The 15,150-nt window shown below is 43.1% G+C and overlaps 1 protein-coding gene across 1 annotated transcript in view; it reads right to left on the bottom strand.

The window, feature by feature from the left end:
* Positions 1–357: 357 nt before the first annotated feature.
* The window catches only part of LOC133460129 (junctional adhesion molecule 3B-like), a 51,622-nt gene continuing 36,829 nt past the window's right edge, over positions 358–15,150 (bottom strand). The window contains exons 2-10 of the mRNA XM_061740676.1: positions 13,386–13,451; positions 13,153–13,266; positions 11,162–11,314; positions 10,188–10,296; positions 9,651–9,744; positions 5,249–5,348; positions 4,979–5,108; positions 3,167–3,221; positions 358–2,049 (exon numbers count right to left, since the gene is read on the bottom strand). Of these exons, the coding sequence (XP_061596660.1) occupies positions 2,014–2,049; positions 3,167–3,221; positions 4,979–5,108; positions 5,249–5,348; positions 9,651–9,744; positions 10,188–10,296; positions 11,162–11,314; positions 13,153–13,266; positions 13,386–13,451 (857 nt within the window). The 3' untranslated portion in view covers positions 358–2,013. The remainder of the gene's footprint in view (positions 2,050–3,166; positions 3,222–4,978; positions 5,109–5,248; positions 5,349–9,650; positions 9,745–10,187; positions 10,297–11,161; positions 11,315–13,152; positions 13,267–13,385; positions 13,452–15,150) is intronic.

Genomic DNA, 15,150 nt, shown 5'->3' with positions numbered 1-15,150 from the left:
TTAAGGCACTTAAGAGGAAAACCTCCATCTGCCCCTGGTACCCCGGAACCTCCACCACCACAATCGCTTTATTTATCACTGAAAAACTACCCCAACAGCCGTAGTTTATATATATATATATATATGTATATATATATACATATATATATATATATATATATATATATATATATATATATATACACATATATATATATACACATATATATATATATATATATATATATATATATATATATATATATATATATATATATATATATATATATATATGTGTATATATATATATATATATACACATATATATATACATATATACATACACCACCTCCTGCCCCTAGTACCCTGGTACCCTGGTACCCTGGTACCCTGGTACCCTGCTCCAGGAACCTCCACCAGGATATGATGAGCAAACGTGAGGCATGTCGTCTCTTCCACGACCAGAACCAGGTAACATTCCAAACCGGACCCGGGTGGTTCTGACCTGGGTCAGACCCGGTTCTGACCCGGGTCAGACCCGGTTCTGGAATGTTACCTGCCTCAGTCTCTCACGTGGACAGAGTTTCATATCAGCCTCGATTCTGGTTCCATCTGTCACTTTACATGATCTGGAGTTAAAACAAACACAATCTATTTACAGTCACGACCACTGACCCCTACTGGTACCGGTACCGTAGGGCAGTACCGCTGGTGGTACCGGGTAGTACCGGGTAGTACCGTAGGGTAGTACCGGACCAGTACCGCTGGTGGTACCATAGGGTGGTACCGTTCGGCGTGGTTGCAGAAAAAACAACAACAAAAACATTCATTTCCAAACCAAAGTCCTTATTACATCACAATTGTGTTGCAGTTGGCACTGAGATCCGCTGGAGACGAACCGGGACTAACGAACCGGGACTGAAAGGACCGGGACTAACGGACTGAACGGAGAACAGGTACCTTTAACTGTAACTATTATAACTCCGTTCAGCTGTTACATTATTAACATAAAGAGTTTTCCCTTGTAAATATTAACGTACCTCGTCTTCCTGTCGTCTTTCCTCTGGTTTTAGTTGAATACTGAACAATCGCTGTATTTATCACTGAAAAACTACCATAACAGTGGTAGTTGCGGTAGTAGTCTACTAGCGTAGATTTAGCAAGAAAAGCATGAGACTCGGCGGTAACAATATTGGGGTTAAAACCATTGGGGCAACAATATGTAAATGATTTCCGACTAAAGTCCGAGTTCGCCATCGTTCAGCGGACGAGTCGGTGCCAACTACAACAACAACGCTAACGCGGTTAGCTTGGTTCATCTGTTACTCTACAAAAGTTAGTATTTTACAAATGTTTAAAAAAGTAAACATTTATCTCTAGGCATTTTAAAACATATTCCATCAAAAATAGTCTGGCAAAATCTCAACAGTAGAAAAAAAAAACTTATACAAATGAAAAAGAAAAAACAAATGCTTTGACAGAAGAAAGTGGTGATGGTGATGAAGAGGAGGAAACGTCGTAGGAAACGTCGTAGGAAACGTCGTAGGAAACGTCGTAGGAAACGTCGTCCTTCGTCCCCGGAGGAGCAGAGTTTCCTGTTCCGCTTCAGCGAGGGCTTTTAAAAACATGCAAAAACTGGTAAAGTAAAGAAAAAACGGTGACGGAAAAACCATAATTTAGCAAATAATCTGATCCGGAGTGAAAAGTGAAATGGTCTTCAGTCCCTTTGAGCAAATTAGTCTTATTTTACATACTGTTGTTCTGACCTTTGACCCCAACCGTGACATTTGACCCCTGACCTTTGACCCCTGATCCTCCTTCAAGCTCCGGTCACCTTTGGCAAATCTGAGTAGTTGGATTTCAGTCGAGCTGAGTTTCAGTTGCTGGATTTGAGTCGAGCTCCGAGCAGAAACCGGCGGCTCCGACGGATTCTGACGGATTCCAACTGTTCCGACGGATTCTGACAGTTCCAACGGTTCCGGTCGAACCCGCGGGTCTCGTCCTCCGTCAGCTCCCCGTCGCCCTCCGACCCGGTCAGATCACAAACGATGACTTGTGTCGGAAATCCCCCTGTGGAGAGAAGAGTTCACAGGTTAGACGGGCGGTACCGGCTGGTTCTCAGCAAAACCAGGAACTACTTCAGAACCGGATCAACGGCCGTGATGTGGACGAAATACGCCGAATGAGCCAGTCAGAGTGTCTAATGTTACGTCTCTGCCAGCGCGGTATCAACACTTTCTATACCTGACCTAGCGACGACTACCGAGGCTAATTACCATCTACCGACTACTTACTATCCCCACATCACACCTCAGCACCATGGGGCACGATGGGGCACGATGGGGCACCATGATGCCCCTTCGGTGCCCCATGTTGCCCCATGATGCCCCTTTGGTGCCCCATCGTGTCCCATCGTGCCCCATGGTGCCCCATGGGGAACCATGGGGCACCAAAGGGGCATCATGGGGCAACATGGGGCACCGTGCGTGCCCGAGCCTTCAGCTGCTCGGCACCCAGACTATGGAACTCCCTCCCCCCACACATAAGACTTTCAGACTCCATCGTAACCTTCAAATCCATTCAATTGATGTTGTTTGGTTTTAATTAGGGATAGGGTATCGGTCCGATATCGGGCATAACTACTCGTACTCATAAACTTTCCACCGATACCACTTTAGGGAAGCGCGCAGTTTATAGTAGTTTACAGCAGTTGACTGCAGTTGACTGCAGTTGACTGCAAGGCGGCAGCGAGGAGTTATGTCAGCAGTGTGGAAGTATTTCCAGGTAAATGAAAGCAATGAAAACAAATGCAAAATGCAAATGATGTGCAGCAAAACTCTGGAGAGGAGGGACGATATCTACCGCTGACAACACAAGCACCGTCCCTGACCCGCCGAGGTGAATCCCCCGGGCGGAGACGGCTCAGACCCCAAACGTTTACCTCTTAACGGTTTCACGCCCGCTTGAACTCTCTCTTCAAAGTTCTTTTCAACTTTCCCTTAAGGTACTTATCGATCTCGTGCCGGTATTTAGCATTAGATGGAGTTTAGCACCCGCTTTGGGCTGCATTCCCAAACAACCCGACTCCGAGAAGACCAGACCCCGAGGAGACCGGACCCCGTCCCCGGCTCCGGGCTGATCAACATTCACCAAACTGATCTAGGGTTGATTTAGCAGGAATACTAACCTCATCGTCCGTCCTGACGTAGTCCAGGCCGTCCCCCTTGGCTGGAACCTTGTAGCTGGAGACACGAGTGAGACACGAGTGAGACATTAGTGAGACATTAGTGAGACATTAGTGAGACATTAGTGAGACGCTAGTGAGACATTAGTGAGACATTAGTGAGACATTAGTGAGACATTAGTGAGACATTAGTGAGACATTAGTGAGACATTAGTGAGACATTAGTGAGACATTAGTGAGACATTAGTGAGACGCTAGTGAGACACGAGTGAGACACTAGTGAGACATTAGTGAGACATTAGTGAGACATTAGTGAGACATTAGTGAGACATTAGTGAGACACGAGTGAGACATTAGTGAGACATTAGTGAGACATTAGTGAGACATTAGTGAGACGCTAGTGAGACACGAGTGAGACACTAGTGAGACATTAGTGAGACATTAGTGAGACATTAGTGAGACATTAGTGAGACGCTAGTGAGACATTAGTGAGACACGAGTGAGACATTAGTGAGACATTAGTGAGACGCTAGTGAGACATTAGTGAGACATTAGTGAGACATTAGTGAGACATTAGTGAGACATTAGTGAGACATTAGTGAGACACGAGTGAGACATTAGTGAGACATTAGTGAGACATTAGTGAGACATTAGTGAGACGCTAGTGAGACACGAGTGAGACACTAGTGAGACATTAGTGAGACATTAGTGAGACATTAGTGAGACATTAGTGAGACGCTAGTGAGACATTAGTGAGACACGAGTGAGACATTAGTGAGACATTAGTGAGACGCTAGTGAGACATTAGTGAGACACGAGTGAGACATTAGTGAGACATTAGTGAGACGCTAACCCAGGGATCAGCAACCCAAAATGTTTTAGATCCATATTGGACCAAAAACACAAAAAACAAATACCGTATTGTCCCGATTATAAGACGACCCCCTTTTTTTCAAGACTCAAGTTTGAAGAAAGACTTGAACACCAAATTCAATTTTTATACAGAAAATAATTAAGGTACATCTGAAACAAATGATTATAACAATATATTGGAGAGAAAAAGCCTGTTATTTTGCCTAATTGAAATCATCATGTTGAAGTTTGTATCCTAACTTCTCCTCAGCTGCCGGTTCACCTGCCGATCTTCCACCCTCTTTTCTCCAGATTGTCGCTACGTTTCTCCACTTTCTGTTATCTCTTCTCTTATTTTCTTCTCTTTTTTTCTTATACTATTTTTTATTTTTATTCTTTGTGACAGGGGTTCCTTTGTCCTGGGGAGTTAAGTTCAACATTCGCTTTAAAGATATCTGGCGCCATCTAGTGGTGTGAATGGGTATAACGTCTAGACCCCGAATGTAAGACGAGCCCCACTTTTTCAGACTTATTTCAATGTAAAAAACACCGTCTTATATTCGGGCCAATACGGTATGTCTGGAGCCGCAAAAAATGAAAAGTTTTGTATCAGAATTAGAATGAAGAAACACATGCTGCATGTTTCTATATTAGTTAGAACTGGGGGGAGAAGGGGAAGTCAAAATGTCAAGATTAATGTTGAAGTACAATCTTCAGAAAAAAGTTGAAATGTAGAGATTAAAAAGGAAAAAGGAAGAAAAAAGGAAAAAAAGAAAAAAGAAAAGGAAGAAGAAAAAAAGAAAAAACAGAAAAAAGGAAAAAAAAAGGAAAAAAAGGTCAAACATTTTAGAAAAAGCTCCAGGAGCCACTAGGGCGGCGCTAAAGAGCCGTGGGTTGCCGAGCCCTGGTATAGACAGTAGTTTTCGTCGCTCAGACAGGAAACGTCTGCGTCCCGTCTCTTACTTGTTCCCCGTCGTCTTCTCCACGCTGAAGTAGCCCTGCTTGTAGGCGCAGCAGACGCCGACGGAGACGCAGAGCAGGACGACCAGGACAACCAGGACGCCCAGCACGATGCCCACCACGTCGATGTCGTCTGAGGACGAGAGGACACGTCAGACACCAGCGCAGGACACGCCCACGTCAGACACCAGGACACGCGTCCTCTCGAGAGACGACACGTCAGACACCAGTGCAGGACACGCGTCCTCTCAAGGTCACACAGGTCACACTCACAGACTTCCATCTTCTGCGCGGAACACTCGGCGTAGCCGGCGTCGTTCTTGGCTCGGCAGAAGTAGTCGCCTGCATCCTCCTTCCTCACGGCCAGGAACTTCTGCACAGGTGGAACCAGAGGAGACAGGTGAGATCAGAGGAGACAGGTGAGATCAGAGGAGACAGGTGAGATCAGAAGAGACAGGTGAGATCAGAGGAGACAGGTGAGATCAGAGGAGACAGGTGGAACCAGAGGAGACAGGTGGAACCAGAGGAGACAGGTGGAACCAGAGGAGACAGGTGGAACCAGAGGAGACAGGTGAGATCAGAGGATTTACTGCACAACCCACGTCTTCGGCTACCTCGTTTAGGAGTGTTTGGCAGCTGCTTTGGTAAATGTTTGACTCGCCATGTGTTTCAATAAATTACTATAAATGTACAACATACAGTACATGTTTTGTATTACTCTCTTTCCTCTCTTTCCTCGTGGGATTATTTATTTCTTCTGCAGTTACAAATAGAGTTAATATTTTTTCCTCAACAAACTAGTTTTATCTGAAGATTGGGGTTAATCGCAGCGCAGAGAGCTGGCCAGCAACTGCGTTTAACGGCGTAACCGTGGCAACTCAAAGTGTTCACCCGTTCACCCTCAGGCCGACGGCTATGTGCGTTTGAGACGAAGTACTGAGTCCAAAACAGTGAGAGTCGAAACCTGAAGGCTGTGAGTCGTCCAAACCTTTCACTGCTGGACAAAAGCTTGTGTCAAGTGGTTTAAACCCACCTTGACCTTCCTGTTCCACATCATAGGAGAACTAATTATTCTTCTTGGTACAGAGATCTGTACCAGCAATGTTCTGGTGAACCAGACGATCCTGGCCAGTCACGTCTCTCTCCGTTACCTCGACTCCCCGGCCAGAGACAGTGAACACTTTGACCGCATAATCCAGGGTCAAACATTGAGAATTATCTCTGCGAGGTTCAGCGTGGCCTCCGGGATTTGTCTCATGCATCATCCAGAGAAAAAGTAAAGCTGCTCTGACAAACTACAGCCAACAGCGTCTGTGTTTTTATAAAATCCCTTCCACCTGAAACCAGAGGCTGCTATGAAAAACTCTGCCAGGCTCTGAAAGGAGAGTACTCTGCTTTTAATGTTGATGTAAAGCACTTTGAATGACCTTGTGTTGAATTGTGCTACACAAATAAACTTGCCTTGCCTTGAAAATGTCTTAGGCATCCACTCTCCTAATTAGGGCCCGAGCACTGACAGTGCGAAGGCCCTATTGTATCTGTAGGAATTGTTTTTCTCGTTTTTCTTCCGACGAAATGAGGGCCTTTTTCCCCCCTAAACGTGCCCCAAAAGTCACCAAATTTTGCATCAACCCAGACCTGGTGATAAATGTGATATTTAATGCTTTGCATTAATGGGCGTGGCCTAACGGCTCAACAGCGCCCCCTAGAAAACTTTGTGCCTCAAGCCCCACAATACGGTTTTATGTACACGCATGAAAATCAGTACACACCTGTATCATGTCGCAAATTAAAGAAAAGTCTCTTGGAGCCATGGCCCAAACCCAACAGGAAGTCGGCCATTTTGAATTAATTGTGTAATTTTGCCGCAATTTATGCCATCTCTTCGGCTTCTTTGCCCGAACCGTAACGTGCATCCAGGTGTGTTATACATCAAAATGTGCGTCTCCATCCTGCGACGACACACATTACTTTTCTCTTTCAAAAGCGTTACCGTGGCGACGATAGACGATATAATTGGTGCAAATTAGTGCCGCCCCTTCTTCTGATTGGTCGATATTTGATAGTTCCTACTTTCTGCCATAAACTTTTGAATGGTTGGACATAAAGAGTCGAGGGTGGTGTCATCTGACTCGGTTTTGAGTCCATTATTATTATTAAGTTAAGCAGGACAGGTACTTATTTTATTCAGTTCATTTTATTATTTTGTATTAAAGTGAATTGCTGGATAGTAGTTTGTCATTGTGATTCAAAATGACATTCAAAAATATGCATCTAATTCAATTCAGGTTTGAGTCAAATAGTTAAAAAATCGTTCCACTCACAAAAAAGGGGCTAAAATAACCCCCCCCCCTAGGGAGGTGAAGGCACCAATGAGGCGTCCCTTATTTATTTTTCAGGGAGTTGGCAACTCTAGCTGCAACGCTGGCCAGATTTGAGGAATGTGCAGACGAGGAGAGCACATTCTTCCTGGAGCTCCGGCAGCATCTTGCACCATCAACTGTCGCCCCAAAATAAATGCCCGCGCCCCGGGCACCGGGCCACCTCTGCCCCGCCCCGACCGGCCGCTCCTGCTGCACATAGCGTCGCCACCCGTCCCTTGAAATACTGAATCGTTACGTAATTGGGAATTAAAACCTGCGTTCCGTTTTGAACCAATACGGATATATATTATGCTCTTATTCATTGATGTCATAATCTACAGGTGAAGGTCGGAAAATTTTAATATATTGAAAAACTTCATTCGTAGTAAATTCAACTAAAGGTGAAACACATATATTATTTCACACTACATTCAAAGTGAGATATTTCAAGCCTTTATTTGTTATAATAGATAGACAGATAGATAGATAGATAGATAGATAGACAGACAGACAGACAGACAGACAGACAGACAGACAGACAGACAGACAGACAGACAGATAGATAGATAGATAGATAGATAGATAGATAGATAGATAGATAGATAGATAGATAGATAGATAGATAGATAGATAGATAGATAGATAGATAGATAGATAGATAGATAGATAGATAGATAGATAGATAGATAGATAGATAGATAGATAGATAGATAGATAGATAGATAGATAGATAAATAGATAGATAGATAGATAGACCATGTCTCTCCAGTGTTAACGTCGCTCCATCGGCTACCCGTAAAATTCAGAATCCAATTAAAAATTGTATTACTTTATTACCCAAAACGGCTTAGCTCTGCATTATTTACAAGACCTGATAGAGCCTTATGTTCCTGGCAGAGCTCTCCGCTCCCAGGGTGCAGGTTTACTCGTAGTTCCTAGAGTATCTAAATGTAGATTTGGAGGGCGGGCGTTCTGCTATCAGGCACCATTACTATGGAACCAACTTCCAATCTGGGTTAGGGAGGCTGACACCACCTCCACCTTTAAAACTAAACTTAAAACCTTTCTGTTTAGTAAAGCCTATAGTTAGTGTTTAGTAAACCTCTAGCTGGTGTTGGTAAATCTCTAGGTAGTGTAAACTCTAGTGTGTTAGAGTCAGTAGTCATAGTTGCAGCTATAGAACAAGACTATACTACAGGGGTGGCCAACCCTGGTCCTCGAGAGCCACACTCCTGCATGTTTTAGATGTTACCCAGCTTCAACACACCATGAAACCTGTGTCATCAACAGAATTGTGCAGACCTTGATGACAAGCTAATTAGGACCATTAATTAGAATCAGGTCTGCTCAAGCAGGGTAACATCTAAAACATGCAGGAGTGTGGCACTCGAGGACCAGGGTTGGCCACCCCTGCTATAATAGTTAGTCTCAAATATAGCTTTGTGGTAGATATGCTGCTATAGGCCTATGCTGCAGGGGGCACCGACATGATCCACTGGGCGGAGCCTCTCACCCTTCTTCTCCTCTCCTCTTCCCTTCCTCTCTTCTCCATTACCATTTTGATTTATTATAAATATCTCATAGCTATCGTTTTTGTCCATCGTTCCTGTAGTCTCTTGTGCCGGCCCCCTTTTTTCTCTTTTGTGCATGTTTGCAGGCCGGAGCCTCGGGAGCTGCGTTCTGGCCTGCGCCCTGGTCATCCTGCTGCTGCTTCCACCTGCCTGCAGCCCCCCCCCCTCTGGTTATAATTTTGATGAGTATGGCTCACAGTTTATGAAAACCCCAAATAAAAAATCTCTATATTATGAAATCAATAAACAATTCAATCATCAAAATTATAACAAATAAAGGCTTAAAATATCTTGCTTTGCATGTAATGAGACTATGTTATATTATTAGTTTCACCTTTTAATAATAAATAAATAAATAAATAAATAAAAAAATTCCCTTAGTAATCCCACAATGGGGAAATTCTTTCTCTGCATTGAAATATTGAAATAAATTAACTTTTACACCATATTCTTCACCTGTAGCAATATTATACACCTGGGCTGATGTGGACGTACGTAGCATAGGAGGCTAATTCAGTTGCTACATGGTTGTCTGTTTGTACAGTCATGAAAGTTCAATGCTATTAAAGCACTGTAAACTTTAAATCAAAGAATTTTGTTTTTTCATATAAAATAAATACATTTCTATGCTGTTTAGAAGTTTTGGGGATGTCCCTTTTTTTGTCGCCTGAGCTGCTGAAATCGGGGCGTCCCTTATTTCTATTTCTGAAAGGTGGAAACCCTAATGCTGCGTTTACTGACCAGCGTCCCGGTGTCGGCGCTCAGCGAGTACGAGGCGTTCAGGAACCGCGGGTTGGCCCTCGGGTCGTCGGGGACTTCCTCCCGGTCCTTGAACCTGATCAATAACATCACATTAGAACAAACAAACATTACACTGCAAAAACTATAAATCTTAACAAGAATATTTGTCTTATTTCTAGTTAAAATGTCTCATTTTAGTAAAAAAATCTCATTATACTTAAAACAAGAGTCATTACTAAAACTTGATCTAAATTAGTTAAAATGTGCAAGTTCAGCTTTATGCTTCAAGCCCTTTTCGGTCAAAATAATCACCATATTGACCAAAGAAAAACCTGTAAAGGTTTATTATCTAGGTTTTTGATTTTCATGCTTATAATTGACCGAAACAAAGATTAACTAACTAACTAACTAACTAACTAACTAACTAACTAACTAACTAACTAACTAACTAACTAACTAACTAACTAACTAACTAACTAACTAACTAACTAACTAACTAACTAACTAACTAACTAACTAACTAACTAACTAACTAACCATGTGTACTGGGACTTGGGAAATCCTTCCTCCTCCAAACATCGAAGTTCCGCTGATTTCCCGAACGGCACCGACTTGGGAACGCTGCACTTTGGAGCCACCGGCTTCACTGGAAACACAAACATGGAACGGTAGTGAAAACAAAACAAAACAAAGCAATAATAATCAATAATAAATAAATGTAAATAAGAAAAAAAAAAAAATAAATAGAAACATGCATCCATCATAATTAAGATGCTCGAAAAGGAGCAGGAAGAAGTAAAAACGTATTAAATCCTACCCCCTAAACTCTATTTCATTATCATAGAGCAGATCGCTTGGTCCTGGGTTGGGATTCCAGAACAAATGTATTTAAAATGCAGGGAATTTTCTCAGCTGGTTAATGGTAAGAAAAGATTACTTTATTCGTTATTAATATTTGTAAGTAATGTGTCCATATCAAAAACCCTGCAAGTTCTATACAAAAGATTATGTTGCAGTTCAGAAAATCCTAGTAACAGCAGAAGACGTGCTCTCAGAGGAAACTTTACTGACAAAAATAAAGATGGTAAAAGAAGCTTCGTCTAAATGGAACACACTTCCCAAACTCTCTAAACTATTAACATAAAAGGATTCAAATAGTTAGTAAAGAAACATCTCTTGAACAGATACATATAAAAGTTAAGAACACGTAAGAACGTTAAGCACGTAAGAACACGGGTTTTGGTCGGTGCCAGAAAATGCCACCAGAACACGCAGCGCTGCTTTCTTTAGCCGGCGGTTCGGAGCAGATGCTCGGAGTTTCCTCTTTTAGCCGCTCACGCCTGCAGTTCGGGTCACAACATCCTCGCGTGCCAAAGGGCCGGTTTCAGTTTACAGCATCCGCCCTGCGGCGCGCTAACAATGTCAGGCCTTGGAGGGCACGATTACGACTGGTTTCTGGGCCGTAATGGTTCCATAGCATCCACTGGTAGGTGATCAATCAGACTGATTACCTCTCACCACCAGGTCGATGACGATCTCGTCAAAGGACTTGAGGTCGTCGGCCGCCGTCACCTCGCAGCGGTAGCGCGCCGTGTCGGAGCGCGTGGCGTTGGTGATGAAGAGTGTGGCCGGGTCCCTGATGACGGCTCGCTGCTCCAGGTCACCTGGAGGGATCAGGGTAAAGTCTGGGATCAATGTTTACCTGGAGGGATCAGGGTAAAGTCTGGGATCAATGTTTACCTGGAGGGATCAGGGTAAAGTCTGGGATCAATGTTTACCTGGAGGGATCAGGGTAAAGTCTGGGATCAATGTTTACCTGGAGGGATCAGGGTAAAGTCTGGGATCAATGTTTACCTGGAGGGATCAGGGTAAAGTCTGGGATCAATGTTTACCTGGAGGGATCAGGGTAAAGTCTGGGATCAGTGTTTACCTGGAGGGATCAGGGTAAAGTGTGGGATCAATGTTTACCTGGAGGGATCAGGGTAAAGTCTGGGATCAATGTTTACCTGGAGGGATCAGGGTAAAGTCTGGGATCAGTGTTTACCTGGAGGGATCAGGGTAAAGTCTGGGATCAATGTTTACCTGGAGGGATCAGGGTAGGGCTGTGCGATTAATCGATTTTAAATCTAAATCGGATTTATTAATCAAGACGATGTTAAAAAAAGGAAAATGGGAAAATGGATGTTCCTTTTCTGCAGCTGCATTACAGACAGAGCTCGTCTGGTCGTCTTTGTAAATGTTGTCACTTTACTAAACTCAAGGAGGATTTACAGGATCTTTCAATTGCACTTCATTCCCAATAGGGACATTTGTTTGCTATTTTTCTTTAAAAATAAAGATAAAATATTCGAAACAATTTATTCCATTGTCTTTTGTAGTTTTACCAAAAAAATCGAAATCGAAAATCGGGTTTTCAGAAAAAAAAAATCTGGATTTTATTTTTTGTCCAAAATCGCCCAGCCCTAGATAAGGTTAAAGTCTGGGATCAATGTTTACCTGGAGGGATCAGGGTAAAGTCTGGGATCAATGTTTACCTGGAGGGATCAGGGTAAAGTCTGGGATCAATGTTTACCTGGAGGGATCAGGGTAAAGTCTGGGATCAATGGTCACCAGGCAACATCCAGATAACGGCCGTGGTTAGAGGGGGAACATACAGTTTAGGAGGGAATCGTAATTTTAAACAGCTTAAAGGCTGAATTAAGCTTCTGCGTCACACCAACGCGATCTTTTTCTGAATGGTTTATCCAACTTTTTCCAGTCACAGTGAATCAAAGAGATAAGGACCACTATTGTGCAAAAAACCAAAATAAAAAAAAATCACACATAAACGAAGAAAAGAGGCTGAAAGTTCACGGCTGCTTCAAACTGGAAACCGGAAAGGCGTTGCTCCCAAGCGAACCAATCACAGCCCTCTCCGTCTGAGTGTGGTCTGCGTCGCTCGACGCGTAGTTACAATTTTCGGGAGGTGACGTCAGTGACGGCGTGTGGTCTGCGTGCACGAAAACCACACGCCGTAGGCACGGCGCAGTTTTGACGCAGAACCATATTTCGGCCTTAACTCAAGAAGCTCAAGAAATAGTTAGTCTCAAATATAGCTTGGTGGTAGATATGCTGCTATAGGCTTATGCTGCAGGGGGGCACCGACATGATCCGCTGGGCGGTGCCTCTCACCCTTCTTCTCCTCTCCTCTTCCCTTCCTCTCTTCTCCATTACCATTTTTATTTATTATAAATATCTCATAGCTATCATTTTTGTCCATCGTTCCTGTAGTTTCTTGTGCCGGCCCCCCTTTTTTCTCTTTTGTGCATGTTTGCAGGCCGGAGCTTCAGGAGATGCGTGCTGCTTCCACCTGCCTGCGCCCACCCCCCCTGGTCATCCCGTTAGTGCTTCCACCTGCCTGGTTTTATGCTTGTGCATGTTTGACACAGATAAAAATCCAATCAAAATCAAATGAAAGTGGAGCGGCAGCAGAGAACTCCTGACTGAGACGTCGCCGTCGTACCTGAGATCTTTCCGTCGAAGAAGACGTAGCTCGGTCCGTCTCTCGTCAGCTTCTTCCACTCGATCCGGGGGGTTTTGGTGGAGATGGACTCGATGAGACACGTCAACTCCACGTCTGCAGATAAAGACAAAATAAATACATAAATAAAGAATAAAGACGTCTGCAGAGCAAACACACGTCTGGTGAGAAGCTCGGCTTCAGGGCTGCAGGTTCGATGGATTAATGTTCCTTACTGTCGAACTCGTCCGTCCAGGGCGACTCGTCGCTGGTTCTCAGCACCACGGAGACGCTGCAGCAGCCTGAAACAACCACAAGGAAAGAATTAAACCCTCAGCACCACCTCTTATATTAAAGAAAACAAAAAAGGAAATGAAAATAAAACACAACAAAAAATAAGAACTATAACAACATTAACTAGAAAAATTTCCTCGCAGAAATTTCGAGAGTGCCACGGCGGGCTGCTGCCCATTTGTGTACATTGCTGCATTTTTCAACAATAAAGGTGAAGGACTCAAAACTAAGTATGATGACACCACCCACGACTTTATCAAACCATGTAAAAGTTATGCCAAAAAATAGGGTGTATCAAATATCAACCAATCAGAAGAAGGGGCGGGGCTAAATGATGCCAATGAAGGTCAAGGACTCAATACCGAGTCCGATGACATGATATATATATATATATATATATATATATATATATATATATATATATATATATATATATATATAGCATATAAGTTATAGAGGCTGCAGGACTGGGGGTCGGCTAAGGTCAAAGGTCAGGGGTCAGATTTCCCAGAATTCTTTGAGGCGTCTCCATTTTACAGGTTAAAGTACATGAAGGCTTTAGTGACTGAGTCATGTGACCAGTTCTGGCTCAGTCAATCAGTCAGCAGTGACTTCCGGTTGCCATTGAAACAAGAACCTCGACTTCAGAACCTTCCGGTTTGGTTGTGAGAAAAACCCAGATTTTGGCTTCTGACAAGGTCTCAAATAACTCTGATTTGTGAGAAAACCGTAGCTCGTACCAGAAAAACAAAAAGATCTTGAGAAACACAGAACCCGGCAGATTCTGACAATCAATTTTATTCAGATATTCTTTAAAATGAGTGAGTAAGCTCAGTATCAAACCATTCAAAAGTTCAAACCAATCAGATGAAAGGGGGCGCACGCTTTTTGGCAAATATCGTCGCCACGGTAACGCTTTTGACTGAGAAAAGTAATGTTGCAGGATGGAGACGCACATTTTGATCTATAACACACCTAGGTGCACGTTACGGTTCGGGCCGTATTAATTGCTGAAGAAATGGCATAAATTGTGCCAAAATTACAAGCTTATGAAAATGGCCGACTTCCTGTTGGGTTTGGGCCATGGCGCCAAGAGACTTTTCTTTAAGTTGTGACATGATACAGGTGTGTACCGATTTTCGTGCATGTACGTCAAACCGTATTGTGGGGCTTGAGGCACAAAGTTTTCTAGGGGGCGCCGTTGAGCCATTAAATATCAAATTTTTCACCAGGCCTGGCTTGGTGCAGAATTTGGTGACTTTTGGGGAACGTTTAGGGGAAAAAAGACCCTCATTTCGTTGGAAAAAAAAAAATGGTAAACAAAAAAAAAATAAATACAACAATTGCTACAGATAAAATCTGGCCCTAATAAAACAGAAAAAAAAATAAAACAGAAAAAACAAAACACAGCAGAAGATGGACAATTCATGACGACACCAACAATGCTAATTTCCTCCACCATTTACCATGAAATCCACAGAAAGTTTATGTATCCACTAGAGAATGAACAGAGTACTCATAATGTATATACAATGTATATACAAAGTATTCCAAACATACAAGCAAAATAAAAAAAACACCTAGAACCGTTGGTAAAAGACGAGGGACGGTTATAATAATGCACTGATTTTCTTCAGTAAATTACATTACGCCAAAGCACAAATATTATTTGTTGGTCGAATTCAGATTCCGATTCTTAAGATTCAG

The sequence above is a fragment of the Cololabis saira genome, chromosome 14 (genome assembly GCF_033807715.1).
Source record: "Cololabis saira isolate AMF1-May2022 chromosome 14, fColSai1.1, whole genome shotgun sequence".
Taxonomy (NCBI): Eukaryota; Metazoa; Chordata; class Actinopteri; order Beloniformes; family Belonidae; genus Cololabis; species Cololabis saira.
The sequence above is the reverse complement of the archived record's forward strand: the minus strand, read 5'-3'. Positions and strand labels throughout refer to the sequence as shown.